The 26,329-nt window shown below is 41.1% G+C and overlaps 1 protein-coding gene across 6 annotated transcripts; it reads right to left on the reverse strand.

Moving 5' to 3' along the window:
• Positions 1-83: 83 nt before the first annotated feature.
• mtus2b (microtubule associated tumor suppressor candidate 2b) lies at positions 84-26,223 on the reverse strand. 6 transcript variants are annotated; one of them, XM_069161202.1, is made up of 15 exons: positions 26,111-26,223; positions 19,208-21,259; positions 18,555-18,747; positions 17,057-17,263; positions 13,219-13,344; positions 11,589-11,687; positions 9,952-10,148; positions 5,750-5,816; positions 5,078-5,292; positions 4,671-4,776; positions 4,505-4,578; positions 4,306-4,404; positions 4,082-4,201; positions 3,207-3,304; positions 84-2,649 (listed from the first exon to the last, which is right to left on the reverse strand). In XM_069161202.1, the coding sequence occupies exons 2-15, from the start codon at positions 21,038-21,040 to the stop codon at positions 2,442-2,444; spliced, it is 3,642 nt and encodes a 1,213-aa protein (XP_069017303.1). In that variant the 5' UTR covers positions 21,041-21,259; positions 26,111-26,223; the 3' UTR covers positions 84-2,441. The 6 variants fall into 6 exon arrangements, with proteins under 6 accessions (XP_069017303.1, XP_069017301.1, XP_069017302.1 ...); XM_069161200.1 differs by having other exon boundaries at positions 3,207-3,307; XM_069161201.1 differs by lacking the exon at positions 26,111-26,223 and adding an exon at positions 25,963-26,053 and having other exon boundaries at positions 3,207-3,307.
• Between the last annotated feature and the right edge of the window lie 106 nt (positions 26,224-26,329).

The raw sequence follows: 26,329 nt of genomic DNA on the forward strand, positions 1-26,329 counted from the left end.
ACATCAGATTTAACATTTGTATACTCGTGTTATTGTGATTTAATACTTAAATACAAAGTGCAACATATAGACAATAAGTCTCATCAGTGACCACAATATTTTAACGAGCTAAGCTACAGATACAGTTCTGGAGGAGGACAAATAAATAAATAAATAAATAAATATATGAATTGCAGAAGAAATGTCAAACAAAAACAACCTCATAAAAACATGCTTTCATATAAACATACCCAAAGCATGACTTTCTGAAATACTTAATACAATCTTTACAACACAAGTCCCGTAAACAATCAACAGAAGTGCCGACATCCACGTGATGCACCAACCTTCTCTGAAATTGAATGTAAATTGTTAACAAAACCTCTTAATGTAGTGTCAAACAAACATTCAGTAGATGAGTACAAGGTCATGTCCACAGGACACAGAGGCAATCAGTGCCATCGGAAAATCTGATGGAGAGAAAGGTCATTTCCACTACCTTGTTGAACATGATCAACTTATTGTCCAAATAGCAAATGCATCTCACACACAGCCAAATTCCTGTTGGAGTGGATTTCCACATTATATGCCTGGTGGGAGGGGGGTGGGGGTGGGGGTTAATTGGTGATTCTACAAATTGCCCTTCGGTGTGAATGAGAGCGTGAATGGTCTGTCTGTCTCTATGTGTTGGCCCTGTGATGGACTGGTGATCTGTCCAGGGTGTAGCCTGCCTTCGCCCAAAGTGAGCTGGGATAAAGCAGGCATAGATAATAGATGGATGGATGTCTGAGGGGTTGAATAACAGAAATATTGCTCTATTACAACTATATAATATATTAATGTAATAAAACAACATTTCAATTTACTTTTATACATTTCCTGACAACAATATACCCCTTAAAAATGTATACATACTTTACACCCAAATTATTTCATTCAAAGGACATTTTAAGATAGACCTTTGAGATGAGTGGTTATGTAAACATGGAAAAAATACAGTTAATACAAAAAAAAGTTACGGCAGTTGCTTTCCCTTTGATGACTCATAATTCTCCTCAAAACCTGAGATTATTCTCTACGGTGAGAAATGAGGTAACATTGCAAACATTTTCATTTTTACTTTGATGAAATGATTAAGCAAAGTTAAGACAACAGAATGTTTTTGCTGAAAGTCAAATTCAAGGGAGCCTTTCAAAGTTTTCACAAGGTTTTCTGTGGTGAATACACAGACGATCTTCAGAAAACCCAAACAATTCCAGCCAGCTGCAAAAGCACTGATGGTATACTCTAAAACAGAAGGCCAGAGAAAAGAAATTGTTACTATGGATATTAAAACTTTATATTTTGCAATGTCTGCACCATTTATGGCTGATTCTCCAGCAATTAACGTCCTTCCATATGACAGCTACAGGACAGAATGAACTGCTGTGTTTAATGATCTCCTCTTTGGTGGTTTCTACAAATCCTGCACTTTAAAAAAAAAAAAATGATTAGACGATTAGATTTTCTTAACCCGACTGAAGGCAAGGATTATTTCTTGGTTTCATTTAAATAACTGCAGTTTGAATTGTGTTGCCGCTTTGCCTGTAGGTAATATTAAAATAAAGTTAATTGTAACTGGAAGACAAACCATGCTTTAAAGAATGTACAGATTTTACATTACAGTCAATAACATAGTTACATTGTGTCTGCAGTTCCAGGGATTTATGAGTAGTTGTGTTGTCGTAACTACACATTTCAGGTCAACGCTGATCGCTAGAAAGTATGATGGATGGTTGCAGTTGGATGGCCAGGTAGTCATTCCTGATACATGAAATATTCCAGCATGAAATGCCCCAGAGAAGAATCCACACTTTGAGAGGAACTTACTGTAGGTAGTTTTGTGATTTTTGAAGTATTGTCTGTGCCCTTGTAGACGTTGCTGGTGGGAGAAAATGGACAGCAAAAGGCGCTTCTTGGGTTTGCTGTTGCACTTTTGATATTCACTATGTCTTGTTCATCAATCATCCTGAGCACTGGATGAGAAGATGGAGATGGTGTTGGAGGCAAAAACATGGAAATGAGGCACCGTGACATTGATTCTGCTGCCCAGATTCTACAATGACCAGGTGTTTCATCTACCGGAGTGTTGCAGTGCATCGGTTTAGTGGGATGTTTGTGTGGAATAGAAAAAGAGGAGAGCAGAGAATTCCCTCTTAATAATAAGAGGTGTGAGCATTAATACAATTCGTTAGGTCAGAGATTAAAATTCCTGGGGTTCGACTTTGGAAACATATCACACAGGCGAGTGCAATTTCCCAAGAAACAAACTTATCTGTGTCTGTCCATCTCAAAAGTGTAAAATCGTACCCCTGTCATTGAGAGGAACATTCACCATAGAGCTTAAAAAAAACAAAAAAAAAACAGGGCTTCTGACACCAGATAAGAGAAAGCCTTTGATACAAGAGCTCCCACCGAGTGTGTCATTGATGGTAGGAGTGCGGGCGGGCAGGTGAGCCTGGTCCAGAGGAGGGCCGATGGATGGGTGAGGAGCTGGGGGACATGCGAGGGCTCAGCTCGCCTGTCTGTAGACGCCAAATCAGTTCCTCATTAGTGCGACTGAGGCGCTTCTTCTCGTTGCTCTCCTTCTCCACGTGCACTTGCAGGTTGGCATTATCCTCAGACAGTTGCCTGAGGGGGAAAAGGGATGAGAAAATGTCACAGGTGGAATGTCAATTCTTTGCCTATTGCTGTATTAACCTAAATGTGTATTAGTGAAGTAGAGGTAAACAAGACAGGTTAAAGGTAAGTGAGAACACCAAATAAATAATATATACATTTTTCTTCTTTATAATTTAACAGCTGAATCACTTCTAACATCACAGGTTTTTCAAACTCTAATAATTTTTTTAAATAATGCTGGGCAGCATTTAGAGTGCAGGCCTGTGACAACGGTATCTTTACCAAGGATCAGTTTATTTACATTTAGATGGAAATACACCTTTATCTTTGGTTTATGCTTCCAGAGTAACATGTTGTATAGCTGTGGGTTTTCTAGGATTATATCCATTCACTTTAAGGTAATTTTTTTTTTATCTTAAACATTCATAATAAACTGACCTCTTTCAACAAAAAAAGTTTGTGATACGTCAGTCAGAAAATTGCAAGGACTTCTAAACCAACCTACTGTACATTTACTGGTTTGAATTTGGCTTTTTAAATCTGCAGCCTGATGCATTTAAACTGACCTGGACACAGCAATATTTTTGTCAATTCTTTCCTTTAGGTCTTCGTTCTGCTGCTGTAACACCTGTACTCTCTCCTCCAGGTACACATTCTTTTCAGCCTGCTCAAAAAGACAAGTAAAAAGGTGCACAACATTAAATTCTTCAAATGAGGAATGATAGTTCAGAACAATTCAGACAGGAAATACACTGAATGATGTGGGGTGACAACGAAAACATTTTGTCCTTGTTATATTCTCTCCCCCCTGCTAGTCATGACGTGCACTTGATACATGACCCATGATGGTTTCTTCCTTCAGGTGTATATGACTGACTGGAAACCAATAAAGAAGGGGCAGGGACCTTGTCTCGCTCGCTTCTATCTTCCGGCCACTGCAGTGGCAGTTTTAGTTTAGTGACTGAATGATTTTGAGTTCTGGTCTGATGGGTCCATTAGTCCTGCTTTGTGGTTTCTGTTAGGGCTTCTGTTGGGTTAGGGGGAAAACACCAAATCCTATGATCGACTTTAAATGGAATGTTTTTGCTCTAACTGCTTAACTCCCATGGTTTTATTGGATCTCTTTTGTAGAAAGCCTTTTAGAGGGTTGTAAAAGTCCGAATGAAGAAAAAAGGGTGTAAATGGGAGGGCTGCAGTCCTAATGCACTTCAATACTTCTCCTATTAGAGTGAAATCATTTATAAATCTCAACAAGCTGCCATTAATTTTTGGACTTAGTTATTTTATGTTTTTGTTAATCTAGCTTACATGTTAGGTGCCACTTGAATTTGAATGAATAACAGTTTCCTTTGTGAGTTTAATTCTTTTGACTTCAGATGGAAAACATCTTAAAACGAGCATGAATAACGTTGATAAACTAAAGCCGAAACTTGAAGCCTACTATTTTCTCCAGCTCTGAAATCTTCAGGTCCTGTTGATGGATTTGTTGATTTTTCATCTCAAGAACTTCTTTCAGACTCTTTAGGTCCTCCTCAATGTGTTTATATGGTGCCAAAGCATCCTGAAAAAAAAAAAAAAAATCACAGAAAACAAACAATGCTTTAAGTTTCATCCTGCTGCTGTCCGCAGAGCAGTTGATATATTGCTGTCTTTCGAAACAGTTACCACAATCTGCTCATCTGTGCTCTTGCGAAGAGCTTCTTCAAAGCGCTTTGCTCGGTCTCTGAGGCTTCGATTCTGAAACGTCAGTGTGTCCACCTGATCCTGGTGACCAGACAGATATTAACCTGTTAATTTTCTCACTATCTACAAAATGTTTCAAAATATGCATCTTAAAAATGTATTTTTAAGGAGATTTCTTAACCTGCAGTGACAGTCTGATCTTTCCAAACTCTTCTTCCAGAGACTTCCTCTGCTGTTCGTGAGCCATCTTTAAATCTGACACAAGAAATAACATGTTATCATTCCTCTTTATCTGCAGAACAGTGAGTCAGTAGAGGAGGGCAACAGGCTTTAACCGTGTTGCTTACTCTTGACAGTCCTGGCATGCTCCTCCTGCAGAGTGGCCAGTGTATCATCGTGAGCCATCTCCATTTCCATCAAGGACGCCTCATGGTTGTCACTCATTTCCTCGAGCTGCGGCCAAGATTTAGACAATAATTACAAAAATAACTTAACAAAACTGTGGATTATTCAGAGTAACTGGGACAAGACGCAGTGCTATTAAACTGTATGAATAATAATGAAGTTATAATTTCCAAATACAAAGACAACTACTTAGAAGCCAGATCATTAAAACCCGAACTAACATCCATCATGGCTTGTGATTACTAAAGGTAAAAGAGAACGTGGTTTTTGTGAACAGATCCTCACTTCTCGTGTTAGATGTGGACAAAACTGGCAGGCTTATATCCAGACTGGACCAAAGCAAACACACCTGCTCTTGCTGTCTGAAGCGTAGCTCCTGCAGCTCGGCTCGTTGTTGGGCCTGCAGGCTCTCCGTCTCGTCCAAGTGCTGCGCCTTCAGCCGCTCCTCCAGCGCTCCCAGCTCCCTCTGCTGCTGAGCCCGCAATCCCTGCAGCTCAGCCTTGAAACGGCCCTCCAGTTCCTCCTTCTCCTGCTGCAGTTGCTCCCAGTGTGCAACACTGAAAGCTGCAACAAAGCGTGCAGATGGAGTTTTTTTTTCACCAACTTCAAATGTAGGTCATGCACTAACTACAAAAGTGAAGAAAAACTTTGTCAAAAAGATACTTTATTTATTTCTATACAGTCACTTGGTGTGTTAGTTGGTAAATAGTGTAACTTCACATGTTTGTTTTGTGTTAAAGAAATTTCTCAGTTTAGTTTTTACTTCTAGAAAAATCTTGAAAGTAAATTATTTATCCAGCCGGGAGGTTGTTTGAAATGAAACAATGTCCACAGAGCAGCCATTTTACAGTACAGTCTGGTATACGGTGCGTTAAATCCAGACTTCCATCAGTAGTGTGAGTTCCCAGAGGTCAGTATTTTATACTCACTGGACAATGCATCATATGTTGTTAGCTGTGAGTGACTCACAGCTTTCTCTCCTCCCTGTGGTGCCATATCTGTCACGCGGTATCCCACTTACCCACTTCATCCCTGATTCTGGCGAGCTCCAGGGACAACTCCCTCTCCTTCACAATGGCACTCTCACTCTGAAATACAAAAATGTACAGGACTGAACACCTCTGAACAGTACAAACGGATTTCAGTGCCTCTTGTCACCACAACTGTAAACAAAATTCCAAGCGTGTAAAGTAAATATCTTCATGTAGTTCTCTGTGCTACAAGGAGGTGAGGGCCAGCGAGATTCAAAACTCCCTGAGAAAAATCTAACTCAATTTTAAGAAACATCCTCCTAATTAACAAAAGCACAGACCACATTGTACCTTCGAAGAAACCCAACAACTGCAATATTTTTTGTTCAATCCTTAGATTGAGCGTGAAGCAGGCCATGAATCATTGATTAACATTAAATTACAATCACAACATGTATGTAATAACTTGGCACAATACACTGAACTAAATGTCAGACAGAGCAGTGCATCTGCTCTCATACACAGACAAAATTATTCATCACTTTCTGTTGGTGTAGAGCTACAACTTGAGTATTATCTAATTAGCATGGCATCATGGCAGCCTGTAAGGATCCACATTCAGTGTTCATTTTTACAATGTCTTCATATACTTTAGAGCTCCTCTACTGGAGCTGCCTGGTAACCATTTGGGACGCCCCATGATGTGACACCCTGAGAACACATAGTTCTCGCAGAGGGAGATACACAACGCAGTCAAGTGAGTATTGATCACCGCTCTAAACATGCAGTATGATGGCTACGCACACTGTTTCCCTGGAGATAAAGCAGAGATCACAAAAGCAGTGCTTAAGAAAAACAAAGACAGAGAGAGAGTGAGAGAGAGAGAGAAGCAGGTGAAAAATGTATGAGATAGTAAACCGTGTGTCTCGGCCGTGATGATGTCACCCATTAAGTGGTTTTTACTTGGATCATGCAGTCATCATGAAGATACTGCAGTGACCTCAGGAGGGATGAAACATGGACTGCAGCCTTTTCATTTCATATGTTTAATCTCCACCTCTGCTCCTACCCATCAATCCCTGGTCCTGCCCAGACGCCCCCCCGTTTAGATCTCCAGGGAGTTGTGACACGCATTCTAATGTTCGAGTGTGATATTAAACACGACTTAATCCACCTTCAGGGCTACAAGGAATGATGTTTTTGTTTTCCATTTTCAGTTACACTGTTGATTAGTTTTGCAACTCTTTTAGTCATCATTTGATCCACCATCAAATAGTGAAAAATGCCAATCATAATTAATCAGAACCCATGGGTAATATCTTTTAATTACTAGAATGGTGTTGGCAAATTCCCACAACAATTTATTTACAGCAAATATAAAAGAGAGAAACCAAACCCTCACATTCAAGATACTGAAATAAGCTCATGTTTGGCCTTTTTCCTTAACATATCAGCTATCAGTTATTTGATGATTTGAGTTACCAGCTAATACATTTTTTCTGAACAGTACATTTTAAAACAAACATTGTTTTTATATTAAGGGTGCTTTTTCTCCAGGAGACACCGCAATGAGTTAATTAACCTCTCTTAAGTCTGGACCCATGTAATCAGAGCAGTTTCAGTAGAAGCATTAAAACCCTCCAATATGAAGCTACATTGTTGTTTGGACTTGTTTTCCTGAAGAGATTCTGACTGCAGTGAACCAACGAGCAGCTGTAACTACAGCTTGATGCAACACTTCTTGATCAGAAATAAACAACATCGGAGCGAATCATGCATCCTCCGATGTGAAACTTCTCTTATTCAGTCAGTGGGATGTAGTCATCCAGAGTTAGCCAGCGGAAATACATTTATAACACAATGCACACACCACGAGAGAGACAAGGGTGAGAATTTAGCACAGCAAGAATAGCGTTTTATAAAAAGTCCCCACAGGAAAGAAAGACAGACAGTGCGACACACAAGCCTGCTTTGACTCAGCATAATCATTATACACTTTCCACCAGCTCTGTCTCTAGGAAACCAGTGAACATAATGATCCTATAGACAGACACACTCAGACCTCCCCCCCTCCTCCAAACACACACATGCGCACAACCCCACATACAGAAAGGAATCCTCGGTGCTGAAACAAGCTCGTTGCCTGCAGAAGATGCTGTCTTTACCGTTTGGTCCAGACAGCACAGAGGGAGGAAATAGAGCCTACAGCAGCAGTGGCCCATACTAGTCTAGCAGATAGGAGCATCCCTTCGCCGGCTGGGGAGGCAACAGAGGCAGACGCGAGTGCCAGAAAGATACAGAAAGAGAGACGGCGGGGGGAGGGAGCCGGGCAGGGGGAGGAGAGGGGAGGAGAAATGGGAAGACCGAAGCCTCACCTTGTTTCCTGGTATGCGACCATCATTTATCCCTGCTGGAACAAAGACTGCGAGCCCCAGCCCAGCCCAGCCTGCCTTCCTCCTCAAACCCCCTCTAACACGCCACGTCACATTCACACGCATGGCAGGAAGGAACGCACGCACGGGCGCACACACACACACACACGCACACGCACACACACACACGCACACACACACACACGCACGCACGCACGCACGGGCGCACACACACACGCACACACGCATGAATTATTTTGCATCTTTGAGAAAAAAACAAAAAGAGTGTAGCAGGAGAAGATGGATTAAAATCTGATAAAGTTCATGGAAAAGGATTTTAGCCTTCTTGATTTCTTCAATCGATCTCATATTAAACATTCTAAAAGCTCATCAGTATATGTTGTCGCTGTTGTACACATCTTAAAATCCAGAATGGACACACATGAGCCCAGTAATGACCAATGCAGCGGTGCTGAAGTACAGGTAGAGAGGACAAAGATTCAGAGCCAAAGTTATCAACACAGAAATACAATATCTTGACCAATATTGAAAATTTGACAGGTTGTATTTGAGGAAAATATAAATTAACAAACATCTTAAGTTTGCCTGTCATTTATATCTAAACATCACTTATAGTTGCCATGTTTAATACCATATTTAAGAATATTTTTTGAAGGGGAGGCCTATCCCTCCATTCTTATGGTTTACAGATGGTTAGGATACACATGTATTCTAAAATCTCCCACCCTTCAGAGGTTATTCTGCCCATGTCTGACAATCGGTAAAAGCACAGCCAGGCCCAGGCAGGCAGCTCTAATCTCATTAACATCTCCCATTGTAGAGCAGAACCCATGGGTGGGGCTGGGGAATAGATGACACACAAGCAGAGGACCAGGAGAGGGCAAGAAACAAGCGCTTCATCCAGGTTTAAGAAGCAGAACATGCGCAGTTAGTCTCAAAAGCTACGTAAAATGAAGTATGTTGGATTTCTTACACATTAAAGGTCATCAGCAGTGTCAAATAAAAATTAAATGGGTTTAGTTCCCAGTGAGTCAACCATGCAGCAGTTGAAGGACAGACCCAACATGAAAGCCATCAAATGAAGCCATAATGCACCTCATACTCTCTTCCCTTATTTGTTTGGAAATCCTCAGTTATTCCCAACATGTTCAAAAAGTCACAACAGCTTTTAAAAAAAGGAAATGACTGGCTTTATGAACAAAGTAATGTTGACAACAAAAGCCAGATGCCACAGGTGTCATTGAGCGAGTGGATGAAACACACTTTGAAGTTTCCTTCTGAAGCTCGTTACAACAACAAATTGAAGCATGACGTGAGCTTGAAAGTTACAGGATTCTGTTTGCATGACATATTTCTAATATTCAAGGACGCACTGCGTTTTTTTTTAATGTTTTAGTCGCCTAACTAAAATAATAATCCTTGTACTGTTTATTTTAGTGTGACATGAAAACCAATTAAGATAACATCCATCACTTTATCAAAGTTATATTATTGTTACATAATCATTCAGATATTAGCAAGAACTGTGTTAAAAATCCCCTGCTGAAACTCAAAGTTTGTAATGTAAGAAAATATCTAAGTCATGACATCCAGAAGCTAAATTAGCATAAATTAAAGGCAAGAGATACTTCTGGGATACAATTTTTTACAAGTTGGCTTGTGCATGCCAAGCTCCAAAATCTTTGATGTTAGAGCTTTCTTAAACAGACAATATATGAAAATGAAGAAGAAGAGCATGTGACACCCTCTTCAGTCCAGTTTTAGGGTTTATGCGGACAGAATAAAGTCTCTGGACCCTCGCTCACAAAAAAAAGTCCGCTGTGACCTTGCTGTGGTCTGAAAGCTCAGCTCAGGCTTACCTTGTGACAGAAGTGCTGGGTAGTGATGCTGAAAACATCCAAGCACAGAGAAGCCTTCTTTAACTGGGCCTGAAGGGTCTGCAGCTGCAGGTCCTGCTGCTCACAGCGTTCCCGCAGCTGCTGGATCAGGGCCCGGTCCAGTTCCTGCGTCCTTTCTGTCCGTATAGACCCATGAACCGCTGCTGTCTGGCCATGAACTACAGATACACAGAGCAGGTGGAGGAAAAAAGTATTGTGAGATATTTTCACTCAGACTTAATGAAATGTTTTTAAGTGAAAGATCTTGACACATTAATGCACAAGTGGACAGTTTGTATGAACATATATTATATGTATAAGATCAAACAGTACACTTATGTTCAAGAAGAGAACAATAATCATGTGACACAATGATTTCCATATTAAAGCTATCACATTAGAAGGGTTCAAATAAAATCATTATCAGCAGAAATCACAAATATTTTTCAAAATATACACTAGAAATTTGTGATAAAACCATTACCATTTATTGAACTGTATTAATCAACAGATGATAAGCTGATATCGTGACGCTCGATAGTGAAGCAACATCAAATTAATTGCGAATCATTTTAAAATGAATGAATTGTTAAAGTCAACTATCAAGCAAAATACCAAACATTATATTAACTCCATTATAAGGATTTGCTGCTATCCACTGTATTATGTGATAGTAAACTGAATATCTTTGGGTTTAAGACTGTTTATGAAACAAAATGTCAGTTTGAAATTGTGCTTTGGTTTACGCTCTCTACACACACACACACACACACACACAAACATATTGACTGCTGACTGCTTGGAGCCTCAGTGGTGTATCTGCTTTCACAGTGACAAATGAGATTCCCTATTTACTGTTACTCAAGTCCACCCAGCGCTCAGACCAATCAGCAGCAGTTTCTTCCAGCCTATTACATGTCTCAAAACCTGTATCACCTGCACCGAAACTCTTTCTGCAGGTGTGCTTTTGTCTGTCTGGTCTCTGAGAAATGCGCATATTGCTGACTTGTAGTGGTGTAATCTGAGCCAGCGAGACTGCTGCTGCAGGAGCAAACCAAGCATTAGAGCTACCGTGGCTTGTTGCTATGACAACATCAGGCTGCCATGGGTGAAGTCTGGGGATGGAGTGCGGGGAGAGTGCGAAAGAGAGGAACAGAGTATTTGACTGCAATTTTTAAAGATACAGTAGAAGCTGATGGTGTTTCACGAATGACGGCTTCTTCCTTCTTTTCTACCACTCGGAAACCAACTAAAGCCTCAATAGAAGATATACAGTACACTGTATCTGCATGTGTTTGCATGTTTGCAGTGTGTTTTGGGCGGCACGGTGGTGCAGTGGTTAGCACTGTCACCTCACAGCAAAAAGGTTCCGGGTTTGAATCCGGTCCTGGGCCTTTCTGTGCGGAGTTTGCATGTTCTCCCTGTGCTTGCGTGGGTTCTCTCCGGGTTCTCCGGCTTCCTCCCATCATCCAAAAACATGCACCTCAGGTCAGGTTACCTGGCGCCGCGCTAGTGGCAGCCTGCTGCAGCAGCTCCCCCCTGAGAGCCCCCCTGCTGTAGTGAAGAAATTTCCCCTCGGGGATTAATAAAGTGTATTAAATCAAATACATTTGACTTACTGGGGGACTGAGGCTTGGGCGAAACCACCACAAATCTTTTAGGGGAGAACTTTGGTGACAGCGCAGCATCTATGTCCTTCTGCAAATCTCTCCTAGAGGCTGTGTAGAAAAGATAAATGTTACTGTTTTATATTCAAAACACAAGAAATACACTTTGTATTTTCTTTCGTAAATATTGTTTTCTTAAATATGAGTATTTATAATTCTACTGCACTGCGCCTTTTTGGGGATATTTTTTTTACTCTTTTCTTAAGATTTTATTTTGCATAAAAAACATTTTCATTGATTGATCTATGATATATAGCCTAACGCAGACAAAACCTGTCTACGGAATAAAACACTTATATTTTGCGCTGAGTGCTATAATATATGAGCAAAGTACTTTGCTTTATATAATTTAGGTATATTTTGCGAACCATACTTGACTTTTATGGACTTATTTATATGGTACGAACATCTATTTTTACACTGTTTTATTTACATAACAGATCTGAATACTTTGACCAGTCCATGATTCACACACTAGAGAACATTGAGGTCATTAGTCTACTGTTGTTAATTAGAAATGTTTGATTCCCAGGATTGTGTGAACTGTAACACAAAGGAGTTCAGGACCCCAGAAGGTATTCTAATTGAACAATGTGAGAAAGACAATATTTTTGTTGTTGTTGAACAGTCCACACAAAACATTGAAAACGTGCAAGTAGACCGTTCAGTGATGTTCACTGTGGTACAGTGGCCACTAGCTGGCGTTGCTAATACAGTTTTCCACAGACTTTGTTGCAGTCCACAGTATGGCCTCTAGATGGAGCCGATACTCCACATTCACAAAATGGGCAGCAACGTGCATCAACTAACAACAAAGATGCCAACAAGAACAGAGAGGAAGCCAACGGTGCAGTACTGTATCACTAATGTGATGCAACAGTTAAGACACATCACAGAAGAGCTCAGTAGGTTAATCTCTTTTCACTCTGTATTCTTTTTTCTTCAAATCTTAAATTAGACCCCCGCGGGGAAAGTGAGATGAAAAAGGGACTGTCAAGAGAAAACCTCACTGTAAAGACGGTTGGTGCAGAAGTTTCTTTAAAATCATAAATTAAAAGACTAAAAATAAAATACTTTCTGGCTCAGCTTCATGTCCATAGTCCAATTTTGAGGGCGCTATATTTTCTGCCAAACGCAGGAAAACTCATTTGGAAATGGGATTCCTGTTTTGTCAGTGTCGGACAACATAAATTAATAAACGTGTGTATGTACAAATACCATCAGAGGACGTGACAAGGTTCACATCTGCCTTCCTGCTCTCTGATTACAATAACATCACCGGTTTCTATAAACAGTGATGTCATTAGATGGATTGTAATTTCCATTGCCTCCGACTGATGAACAGCAACATGTGAAGTGATGGCTACAGTTTAACAGTAGTGCTAACAGCGCCTCCAGTGCTAAGTTGGCATCTCCCACTAAGACCCCTGCTAGCACACACTCATACATCCAATGACGGGGGTCATGTGATCAACAGGTAGTGTGACCTTCAACTCTGACCTGGTGATCACACCACCAACAATCACACATAAACTGACCACCGGACGCTTGTCTCCCCTGCCTGTGTGTTGTGGGGCTGTACCTAGTGGGGAGGAGTGCTGAGGCGGCAGACTGCGGCGCTGGAGGCTGGGAGCGTTGGGAGGCTGAGGCCGTCTCTGAGTATGGAGGGCTTCGCTGGGAGGTGTATCATCGCTGCCACTGCTGGGATCTACAGAGCGGGAAAGATGTCAGAGAACGAAAATACTTTTTTCACAACCTTGCTCAAAAGCCATGACAAAAGAGTGAGATGTAGGTTGAAAGCCAATAAAGACATAATTTATTGAAAGAAAACATGAAATTAACACAAAACAAACTGAAAAGATCATGAGGAGTGGCAGTCAGGGTAATCGGTGGTGAATGTTTGTGTGTGCTTGATCAAAGTGGTGTGAGGGAAAGTTGAGTGGTACAAAACAACAATGACGTGATGAGGAGAGGAGCTCTGTTTGGACTGAGAAAGGTTTGGGATAATACGGTGTGGAATCACCAGGTCCAGGAGCCTCCTATCCTCATGGTCTGATCCGGGCACTTACATACAACAGCACTGAACTGGAAAGCAAACCAGCCCAATATAAAAGATTCTTTCTTTCAACTAGCTCCAAGCTAATTTTCTTATCTCCTGAATATAATATAATCTGTTTTAATACTGATTGACAGATGTCACACAGTCTACCAGACATATTTATGGCTGCTCTATCTCCATAATTTGACAACTACATTTAAGTTATCTAAAATGTTGCACATTCAGTTTATTTTAATTTTAATTTTCAAACTTTTTTTTGCATATATGTGAAAGCTTTGTGATGTATTGGTGACCTCTCCGGAGCGTCTCCCAGCGTTCCGCACAATGCATCCTGGGACATGACTCAACCCCAGTGACCCTCTAAAGGAATGAGTCGGGATATACGAGTGGATATAATGATCTGCTGCCTTAAAGCACTCCATGATCCTACTTATTTTTTGTTTCTTACAGGGGAGTAAGGGAGGGAGATGTTCAGCATCAGCCTCCATTTCAGTGCATCACTGTACAGTGAGATTTATAATACCGAGAAGTACATGGCTGCAAACTGTAAAGACAGATCCCTTCGTACCTTACTTTACACTACAAAAAAGAGTAAGCACTCCAGCCTGGCCTACAATTATGCTCTTCCTGTTCTGTTCTTGTTCTGGTCTTGTTTGTTATGATGAAAGATTTCATTTATTCTGGTATTGAGGGACTGCTGACTGACAGTTTGGAAATGTACAATAGTGGCATTATGACTTTCATTTGTCAATTTAGTAAAGTTTTTTATCATAATCTTTTACACTGAAACACAAATTTAAAACATTGAATTATTTTAAGCTTACAATCAAAAAGCATGAAAGGAAACCCCTACATGTCGTTATGAATCACTGTATGCCTTCCTAGAATCAAGCATCTGCTGGTTACTATCTTTCCTGGGAGAGTTTTTCAAACTGCAGAAGCAGCAAACTAGACGAACAAAAATCAGAACGGTGTAAACATCCTAATTATTTATAACAGCGTATTATGCCTCTAGCTTTTGTGGACATGAAAGACTTTGATTCATAGACAAAGAACAGTGCAACACAAATATCCCCGGAAAGAAACACTTCCTCCAAATAAGCAGGAGGAGACATCCCTGGTCAATACATAGTATGCTCCCCCCCCCCCCCCTTATAAAAGGAGAAAAGGAGGACAAGTTTGTGTCCTTGAATTAAAATATTGTTATTCTGATCAGAGAGTTGTTGGTTTAAGGAGGCGGAACTCACACATAAAACAGAAACCTGTTAGTCAGTGAAATATGCAGGTTTAATGGTCCTCGACTAGAGCTAAAATGACAAAAGACAGCATAAGAAATCCAGATTAAAAAGAGAATATTAAATCGGTTTTGATGTTAAAATGCCCAGGGCGTGTGTGAAACCTCCACTGGGATCACGGTGACTCTTCTCACTGCAGTGTTTGAATTCACCTGGGAGCGTCAGCAGATTTTTTGTTTTGTTTCCCAAGGCGTCTTACTGAAATGAAGACTGAGCCAAGAAGCGGATTGGCTGAAGGATACGGATGGAGGCTGACTCACACAGCTGAACGCTTGTTTCCAGCGTGCATGTACAGCTCTAATCCACCCCCCCTGCAGTAAGCATCCCCCGATCACCAGTGAGAAGCTCGAAGAATTCTGCTCTGCTGGTGGCTAATTCACAAGCAGTGACGACAGACAGGGCTCTCCCTTCTTTGCATTAGCAATCACGCTCTCTTCTTTTGCAGCGTATTTTAAATGTACAATTATCATGTCTTCTTTTGTCTAAATTAACATCAAAAATAATTTCTCAAATAAGATCTCTGGCTTGCGTGATAAAGAATGGAAGTATTGATAAAAAAAAAATTCAGGTCGATTATGTAGACATAACCTCTTTAATATTTTTGTTTGTTTTTTTGTTAGATCAATTTGATATAATTAGATTAGAATAAGTCTACAATTGATGTTGACTGAAAGGGCCATTTCAGTCTATTACTATTCTAGTCTATAAAATATTAAAAAATAGTCAGAAGGGAAATCATGTCCATTATAATTTCCTGAAGCTCAAGATGACACCTTCAAATTCTTTGCTTTGTCTGACAAAAAAAAAGCTAAAGGCCAAAGCTATTCACTTTAAAATAAAATAAAATTGAGAAAAACAACACATCCTCAGATTCAAAAATTGTTGAACAGTTTTGCCAGATGAACAATTTAAATGCTTAATTTTCTGTAAGCTCCATCAATCGTTTCGCAGTAACACACAAATGCGTTTAGGAATATTTAAATATCCAGTCAGTCTGAGTGCAAATGACTACTAAGCGGGAGCGCCGAATACAGAGAACGTAACTGTTGTACCATTGCCACCCAGGTAGCGCACAGAACAACAGACATACGAGTACACTGTGTGACAGGCTCCTCCTGAGCTAACTGGACAGATGAATTGGATGTGTCGCTAGTTGCGTGATGTAAATTATGACATCCTCTTCTCTAAAAGGTTGTACTCACTCCCAGTCAAAACATTTTCATGGAGAACATCCCTGATGATTGTGGCTGCATTTGAGGCATACGGCTGCTACTAATAGAGCAGTGTTGTCTGAGCCAGCAGCCTGAAGGCAAAGATTGCTATGCAAGCTGCCAGTAATGGACTGTATATGCTGCTCCAAAGTGTTATACTATCTGGGAGACACCAATCTAGTCACTGCAGCACATTTAAATGCCAAAGAAAAACAGCAAATTTATAATTGGTTCACAACTGTAAAATAAAGCTCTGCATGGAAGCCAACAAAGACAACAATGCTGTTAATAGCCAGAGTACGTCACATTTAAATGACTGCAGGTTATAATCTGGAGCAGCAGTTGTTTTCTGCAACGGAACCAAAAACCCACAAGGTGAACGCTGGAGCCTTTTACGAGACTATTATCTGGCCTGACTGTGTTACGAGTTTGAGGAGATCTGCAGGTGATGAAGAGGCGTCGGACTAAAACTACCTGATCCTGATGACGTTCTGCAGCATGCAGGCTGAATAGAGGCAGCAGAGGGAGACCTTCACATTTCTTCATGAAGGCTCTGTGGTGCAGCAGCTTTCAGGGCACACTTGTGATGAATGAATGAAGAAATTACAAGGAAATGAGTGACTGTTACTATAGTAACTGATGATAGAAGGAACAGCCACACCTACTGGGGAACTAATAAGGAGACGCAGAATGTGATCAAACATAATTGTGGAATTTCCTGTTAATCAGACGAGCACTCCCTGATTTCTGAGATAATTTGTCAGGAGCTGTTTTCTGCTCGTCATATTTAAGATGAAATTGTAAAAACAGTATAACCCTAACTCATTGGAAATGTGTAGAGAGAGTGTTACTCACGCTGAGAGGGTCGGCAGGGATCACTATGGCTGCTGTCAGTAGACTGGTTGCTCGACACAGACGAGACACTGGAGCGCCGGATGAAGCCAAAGGCGGCCAGGCGGGCAGCTGGAACGGCAGAGAATCCTGGAGGACGGAGACCGGACTGGCCTGATTTGAGCAGGAAGCTTTTGGCCGTGTTTTCTGGGCCCGACCTCTTTTGCTCTCCTAAAAGTAAATTGAAAAACATGCAATATTGCGGTAGCAGAGGGATAATCTCCACCTTGCAAATAAAGAAGCTATATTCAGTCACAGCTGCAGGGTGAATTACAGAGATGGAATAAGAAAAAAACGAAAATGATTTTTCTCACTGCAGGAGATTGTATTTACACTAATAATACACAGTTGGCATGATGGGTAAAAAAAGGAGAGTTCATGTCACTTTCACTAATCCTATGCTGCTATAAAAATGACACACAAATAAAAACATATAACAACCTTCATTCAGAGATTAATTTACAAGACTACCACATGTGGAAGGCGACTAGATTATGATTTATACTGTGAGCAGGTAGAAATATGCAGTGGAGGTTGCTTGGATATTTAAGATACATGGCTATAAAATGCTCTGCACTTCAAAGAGTTTAGGTGTCAAAAGTTGAGCCTCATCCATAAGCATGACAGGAAACAAATTTAAGTTAATCATTCAGCAAGCCGAAGGAGCTTAACTTCTCTGCAGCTCAACAAATAGAGGATGTGATGTGCACAGAATAGTAAAGTATGCAGAGAGGTGATTCATTTTCCTAAATTTACCTTAATCATCCAACATATTCTTTATATATATATATATATATATATATATATATATGTATGTAACGTAATTCATCTTGTGTTAACCTATTTCCAAAAGATAAACTATACATTCTGCATGTATGCAGCTGACTCTGAAATCACATAAAACTCTAAGTCATAAGTCTCTAAAAGTGACGAAAATTACTGCCTCACTGTTGTATGCTTCCTCTTACCGATCATGATGCAGTTTACATCCATGTCTGTCCAAACTCATATAATACATGTAGTTAGGACTTTGAAGGGATTTAATAAAAGCTATTAAGTGTACTTTACACAAAGCTGTAGCCATGACAGTAGTCGATGTTTCAAATATAGATGTTGCTGCAAAGAAGCTAAAAATTCAAAAACGTGGACGCTGTGACATCTTCAACCCGGCAGCACAGAAGATCTTTACCATCAGCACAATTTGAAGGTGGATACATCAAATTTGTGTAATCAGTTCAGTATCTGATCAAACGTGAAATATGGTTACAGTCTCCCCTTCTGTTCCCGAGTTATGGCATTAAAAAGAAAAGTGTTTTTGTGGAACATAATGATGTCACAGTGAAGTTGACCCTTAGGACATAAAATGTCATCACTTCAACATTTTATCCTATTTGACGTTTATTTGAAATGTTGCCATACTTAGTGTAAAATGTCCCATTATACCAGCAGATCACCATCTCACCTGCCAGATCCTGGTGGCCTGAGGTGGACACTCTGTCTACCTGAGCCGACTGGCATGGTGCTGGGGCTGTCCTTTGACCCGTCTGCTGGACTCTTGCCTTGGCTGCAGGCTGCCTGTTCACAGCTCCTAACCCCAGCTGAGGCCTCAGGGTTCTGGGTGAACGGTAGACACTTCCTCCTTCTTGGGGAACATGCTGGTGAGAGACATTCCCAAAGCAGTCAGTCATCATCACAACATTTGTATCTACTGTTTCATTACTGTTAGCTTGACTGCTGTCAGACTGTAGACAGACCTTTTGTCTTCACTTTTTGGGATGTCACAAGATTCTCATATATATATATATATAATCTTCAATTCAACAACTCTCTTCATTCTGCTGTTGTTACGGATGGTCGTGATTGGTCCTGTTTTTTTTTTTTGTTTTTTTTTTTTTTTTATTTGAAGAGAAGCACTTGCACTCAAAATGGTTTCAAAATATTATCATGGTAAGGTCTGAAAAACGAGGTGCTCAATTTAGGTGAAATGGACAACTTGTTCTCCTGACTTGTTCAAACCCTTGTATTACTTGAGCCACCAGCATGTAAAGTCACTAATCCTGTACCACTAATATTATGTGAATACAAAGTCTATCAAATCAAAAGTGCACTTCTCACCTCTTGCTGATATTTCTCTGACACCTCCTCATGGAAGCTGTCCGACTTCCCGCCAAGCCTTTGAGGAACGGTGCTGTTCGGAGGCTTCACCCCAGCAGGAGCCATGGCCGGAGGATAGTACCCCGCCTTCTGCATCTCCTGACGATATTTGTCAAACAGCAGATTGGAGGAACAGAGCGCTGGTGTGGATTTAGGTTGAGGAGCCACCTTTGGGTCTTTGTGAGCTGTTAGGCTGGAGTAAGAAGATAATCTCAGTGGGTGTGTGGAGGCTTCGTGTGGGGAATCAGAGACTTGTGGTTTTGCTTGAGTATTCTTCCGAACATATGTGATGATTTTCGGTCGGACATTTTTGGTCTTCTGGGGAGGCGAAGATCTCCTGGGTTCAGGCTCTTTCTGTTGAGGCATGACAGGTTTGGGGATGCCACTGCTCAAACTTGTCTTACCGGGTGGCTTGACAGTTTGACTCATACCTCGATGAGGGAAGTCACCGCGCTCCAAGCTCAGTGCCCTGATGCCCTGGACCTTGGCTGGAGAACCAGGAGGTCGTCTCTTGGGTGAACAGGAGGTGGTTTTAGGGGATGTAGGAGTTGCTGGTCGACTGGGGCTCCCCCATGGCTTCCTCCTCTCCAGACTTGATGCGCTGGAGGTGACGGTGTTCCCAAAGGAGCCCTGCTTTTTTATGGTGTTATCAAAAGAGTGCTGCTTCTTGAAAGTATTCTCAAACGAGGGCTGCTTTTTAAAACTCCTGTCAAAAGAGTTTTGTTTTTTCAACATGTTATCAAAAGAGCCTTGTTTCTTTATGGCTTTGGATTCAATTGATGACTGATTCCCCTTTGCACCTGTTTTGGGTGGTATGTAGTTGAGGTCAGGGGTTTCCTCAGCTTGTGTGCTTTTATCCATTTTTTCTTCGTGTGATTTTGTAGCGGAGCATAAAGATTTGTGCTCAGTGTGTCTCTCTTGATCACAACGTCCCACCACGTTGGTATTCCCTGCTTTATTTCTCTGGTTATTGTTCCTCCTGTGCTCGTCACTGACATCCTTGCATAAAACTCTATTGTTCACTTGTGCCTGTGAAACAGCATCCTCTGAGGGAATTGTTGAATTCGAATTCAAGTCCACATCTTTTTGTGAAGTGCTTTTTCTAGCAAAGGGGGAAGGATGATCCCCTCTTTGAGAGGACTTGCCTCTCTCTGAGATGGTGGTGCAAATCTGGGAAGCCAGAGTCACGTCCTCTGAGATGGAGTGAGGACCAGAGGCAATATGCCAGGAGTCTGTCGTCTGGGTCCTGCCAACAGTGTCCATAGCGGTGACCATGCTTGAAATGGTGGACAGACAGGACACAAAGACATCAGTTTCAGAGCTTAACTCAGCCCTGGAAGTCTCTCTGCTCTCAGAAACATGAGAGGCGGTGGATTCCTGCTCACTGGCACCATGCAGAATTGACTTCCTCTCTTCTGTGCTCCTGTTATCTGTGGCCTGTTCTACTGTGGCTTTTCTGCATGATGGGGGCTGTCCTTGAAGCCCTTTCCTTTCTGTAAGTCCGACAAAATCCTCCTCATCCTCAACCAGATAAGCCTCCATCTCCTGACACTCCAGCATCTCAAACTCAGCCAGTTCAGGGTCGTCACACCGAGAGTCTGTACCCCAGATGATGACTTTGTCCTGCTCCGCTGTTTCAGGCATCACTCCTGACAGAGAGCCAGTATCCCCGGTTGTCCCGCCATCCTCTGTCTGAATATCATTGGCGTTGGCGTCCCCATCAGCCAGCACGCCACGCTGCCGGTTGTTATTCCTTAACTCCCCCTCACTAAAGGGCTCTCCTCGCTCACACATTATGGAAACAGACCTGAGATTTTGGCACCCTCAAGAGCACTTAAAGAAATCAATCATCCATGGCATCAATTACAAAAAAGTCTTGTCTGGCCATTAAAGAGTCTTAGTGGCACATCAGGCACCAATTTTCCCATGTCTCTTCAGTATGCTAGAAATCAGACTGTTGAATATCATGTCTAACTTGGAAGATGGGTCTTTATGACATCTGTGGTCCTTATCCTGTATAAAAACAAAAGACAACAAATAAAAAGATCAGGAAAATGAAAGATAACTTGATGAAAAAGTATTTAACGGGTGTAATATCACAAGTCTTTCATTCTGCTTCAGCATATCACCATGAATTGTTCACAGTTCTTTCAGACATGAAACATGCAAGACTTGTTTATTTCTTCAGAGCTTTGACTGAACTATTGTCAGGGGACCCAGAAATCCCAGAAGCACCTCAGTCAAAAGCACAGAACCATTTTCTTTTCCATCGTGACCTACTTTTCACATTACAACATTACATACAATTTATTTCAGGAATTTAAGAAAATCACATCTGTACATTAAATCTCAGCGAGTTACTCATCTCAAATGTATGTTATGCCGTGTAACTGAATTCAGTACTTAATAAAATACTGTGGAGTATATGTGATAGCCGGGAGCAATGCGACACATACAGTTTTCTGACAACTGTGTGACAGAACAAGATGAGACAGAATTTCACACAGTTTCAGATGCCATCCATAAATATATGACCACAAACAAAAGCTAAAACTAGGACAAACCTCACTAGTGGTCTGTTATTTGCCCAAATCCTTTTTTTTCTAACTGAAAACTCACTCATTACACAAAAATAATAACATAAAGGGTTTTACGAATGACAAGACTACAAACAAGAGACCATTTACCTTGGAGATTTAAAAGAAATTCCATTTGCAGTCTAACATGCAGCTCCTGATTTGATTTAAACTAGACATTAATAGGTTTAACATAAACCAAAGAATGACTAAATACCTCAAAGCAACAATGTAATGAGCTCTTCAGGAAAAAAACATTTGCAGAAATGATTGAGCATAAGCAAATTAAGTGTTTGTCTTCTGGCTAATAAAATGAATTCTCCTATTGGAGCCAATGTAAATGGACACCGTCCCCTGTGTATATGACAAGCAGACAGAGAACTAATATGACAACGGAGATGCTACATTGTGCCTTTATAGGAGAATTAAGTTTTATATTTCTGCTTAACAACCTTTTAGTTATGGAGATTGTCTCAAGACCAAAGTATCTTTTGTCATAAAAAGAAGACTAACGTTCTGCAGCGACTGTAATTTTCTATAATCCCTTCGTATCACCTACTGCCTACTGTTGCCTACTCCTGCATTAGCAGTGAACGTGTTCACCTGTTTACTACGTATATACCAGGCCAGGTACTATAAGTGCCTTTAGGAGTTCTCCATATCATGACCTGTGACTGCCTGTATCTGCATTCATGTCATAATTTAAAAAAAGGCTGTTTGGTGTGCATAACAGAAATTATAAGAAACTAAAGATCTGAAAAAGAAAAAAAAGAACTGTCGGATATGCCAACTCTTTTTGAGACATACTTATTAGTCTGTGAGATCAACATGGAAACTTCTTTTGTATTTCACTGAGCTTGAAACTGTCAAAAATAAATTCTCTGTCAATACCACCACAGACTGGCAGGTTACTATAATAGAGCTATATTTACTAATTACTGCGGAATAATGACCTTGTGGTTTATCAGCCAGTAGGTGCCAGCATTTTTCTAATAGGAAAGAGGGTGTCTTACATCCATCCATCTCTGCCAGTTCCCTTCATCTCATCAGCCAGAAGCACATCATCAAGGATGTCTGCAATTGACCTATTTCCAGACTGGATCTTTGTACAGTACAGAGAGCCTCGACAGACTCTCTGATGTTGGGCAAAAACTCTTCCTCACAAAAGCACCTGCACACTTCTTTGCCATTATTCGGTGCTCGTTAACATTTATAACCATAACTTGAACTCCAAGTAAAAAAAAAAAACAACTACAACACCACCCCCACTCCACCCAAAATAAAATAATAATAAAAAACCGCTCTTAACATTTTCCATGAATTTGTGCCTAACTTCTCGTTTAAATCACAAAAAGAGGAAAATAAATCGTATTTCATTTCAGGTATGCAGCATTTTTTTTTTTTTTTTTTTTGCCAGAAGTCATCAGGACTAAAGGAGAAAGGGCAAAACAAAAAAACGTTTTGAAACAGCTTGGCTGATTAACTGGTGAATTCTGTGTTAAATATGTGTCAATAACGTTGACGTGGCAGCAGAAGAGCAGAAAGAGAAGATAAACAGAATCGGACGATGGCATAACAGAGCTTCAAAACTCAAATCCTGCCCAACCAGAACCAAACGCAAGTCAAGAGCAGCAAGCTAACATTAGCGCCACTGCTATGATACTATCAAATATTCACTGAGATAATACGACCTGACAGTTTACCTATCTTTTGGAGCCCTTATGAGGAATCAGCTTCCTGCTGCAACTTCCTCCATCTGTTTCAAGTTAAAAGCTTTCGAGGATTTGTATACATGTTCCAGCCAAATACTGTACTTCTAGATTCGAATTAAAGGAAATTGTTGTGCCCTTGATAAAACACTGTAACGTTGTGAACATCAGCAGTACCTCCTAGTATCGTTTATTCAGTGGTGAAATTCAGAATGTCACACTTTATGATTTTCTAATATCGTCCGATAAACACTGCACGGCAACACGTGAATGTAGCGGCGCTTATTTTTATTTAGACTTCAAACACTGCTACAGACATACTGGGTTGTATTTTATACACTTTTACAAAGAAATGCAGAGGTAGCCCAAAGACAGAAGTGTCTGTTTGCAGTGCGGGCAAAACACTGCACTAACTGCTGTCTCAGCACATGCTCTGCACAACAGAGACCAATGCATCAGATTCCCTTACACCTGCCTCTCCCTCGCCTCCCTATAAGGTCTCACAGCGCTGTAATGGCTACTGTTCCACCACACAAAGTGACAAACTGTTTTCGAGAAAGAAGATGCAACCTGGTGGATTGTTTCTGCTGCAGCCACGATTGCTTTTCCAAACCTCAAATTGATTTCCAATTCCAAATCCGTTCCGTCATCATTCAGCAGCATAGCAGTGACATGATGTATGTGATTTACTTGTTATTAAGTTCCATGATTACGTTTTTGCGATCTAATCTACAAAATAATGATAATATCGAGGATTAAGAGTTATTCAGTTATTGACATAAGTGACTGGGTGGCAGACAGCCTGGATAAATGAAAACAATCTTAGCTGGAAAAAACACATGTAACATCAATATCATCCAGAACTCCACAAAGGCAATTTTGCTTGCTTCAGGTGATCTGTGACTTTGAGGATTCTTACAGTGGCCGTCTGACTAAGTGCACTTCCTAATTGTTTGCTTAACAGTCTATTGTGGTGGATGAAATTAAAAGCATTACAAAGATAATCAAACTTTTAAATGAATTTTCACTTTGCTCTCTTCAAAAATCTCTCGAGATTTGATCGACACAGGGCGGGATGCTGCTCGTTTTACTGACTGGAAGAAAGTGCAGTGCAAGTATTCTGAGTGACTGCAGCGATATTCTTCACTTCCTGTACCACCCTATTAACCATTTCCACCCACACGTAACATACTGCTGTACGTTGAAGCTGTCAGTGTGCTCGGCTCCATCGTGCTCCGGCCCTGTCACTTTTATCCATTTATTTATTTTTGTCTTTTCATTTACGTTCCCTGGTTGTTTTCCTGCTGCTGCACTGCTTCTAATGTTCCCGTGGTGACACCATAATGGCACAAGGGGGAACAAGGACATGTATGCTCGTCCCAACATGCTTCCCTGAACATGTTCCCCATCCCCCATCGTTCAGCAACTCACACTGCCACCTGCCTCCTGATACGGAGGCAAGACCTTCGCTGCGGCCTCTGATGAAATCTGTGCATCCCTGTACGAGTGCTTGTCTGAGTGTCTGCTCAAAATGACTTCCTTTCCTCAATCAAAAAACCCAGAAGCTCCCTGTTTTTTTGCAGCCATACATCTGAAGCAGAGCACTGACCGAGGCCTTCACTTGTTCACCGAGCTTCACTTGGTGCTTAATGTAGAATTCTCATAAAATATTGAAGATAAATGAAAATGGAGGCACCAGTGTACCTCTCATTTTAACGCTCCGGTGGGTCTGATTTCTTTGTGTAACCGATCAAAGCTCACATACTGTAAGAGCATGTACATGTAGCAACAGTAGCAAAGGTGTGTGCCTCTCCAGCCCATCACAGAAGGCACCCCAGATGCAGAAAAACACATATATCAAAAATAGAATATGAATGCAAATGCAGATACTTCTGAAGTAAATGCACAAATTTGTAGTATCAACGCCTTATGTGCTAAGTTGGTATACAAAAAGCTTCAAGTGATGGATAATTGAGGCCTGCTCACATGTCCTCACTACTTCACTGTCACATCTTACATAATGTGACAAAACTCAAGGCTTTATGGGTGACTGTGTTCACCCAAAACCACACCTGCAAAAATCGGACACTTCGCTGTTACTAATGCCCATTCACTCTGCTCGTGCTGCCTTGTTCCTCACTTTAGTTTATAAATATACTGTGAAGTGCATCAACACACATGATGCCCATATAAAAATAAGCACAAAAAGAGGAAGGACAGGCTTTGCTGCTTTTACGACAGACACAGAAAAGCAAACGTGAGATATGAAAGAGCACATACTCCACGGTGTGACTCCACACACTCACCCACTCTGAGGGGAGCCCACTTCTCCCGAGGTTACCTTTTCTAAAACAGTAACAGCTATATTAAGAATCTGCACTCCTGGAACACAAATACCAAATGACTTGAAAATACCAACGTTAATACTCACACCACGAACAACAGGACCAACCGCAGTTTTTCCAATAGATGCAGCAGAATCAATAAATCCAATTATCACTGCCGCTGATCTGAGGTTGAGATTGAGAGGTGGAGGCAGAAAACACCCGCTGCTCCCCGAGTGGAAGGGAAATCCTTACCGGTTAGATTCAGGTGATCCGCTGAAGAGCAGCTCGACAGCGAGGAGAAGAGGAAGGTGAGAAACATCCAGTTCGAGCCGTGATGAAGAGGACACAGTCTGCAGCATCGCTGGAAAACAGGGAGGAGAGGAGACGAGAGGAGAGGAGAGGAGACGAGAGGACAGGACTCAGCGGCAAAGTGGGCTCAGGTCGCCCCCTGCAGGTGAAAACCAGCAATTT

The sequence above is a fragment of the Embiotoca jacksoni genome, unplaced genomic scaffold, assembly GCF_022577435.1.
Source record: "Embiotoca jacksoni isolate LCO1_2020_lvr unplaced genomic scaffold, fEmbJac1.0.p SCAF_28, whole genome shotgun sequence".
Taxonomy (NCBI): Eukaryota; Metazoa; Chordata; class Actinopteri; family Embiotocidae; genus Embiotoca; species Embiotoca jacksoni.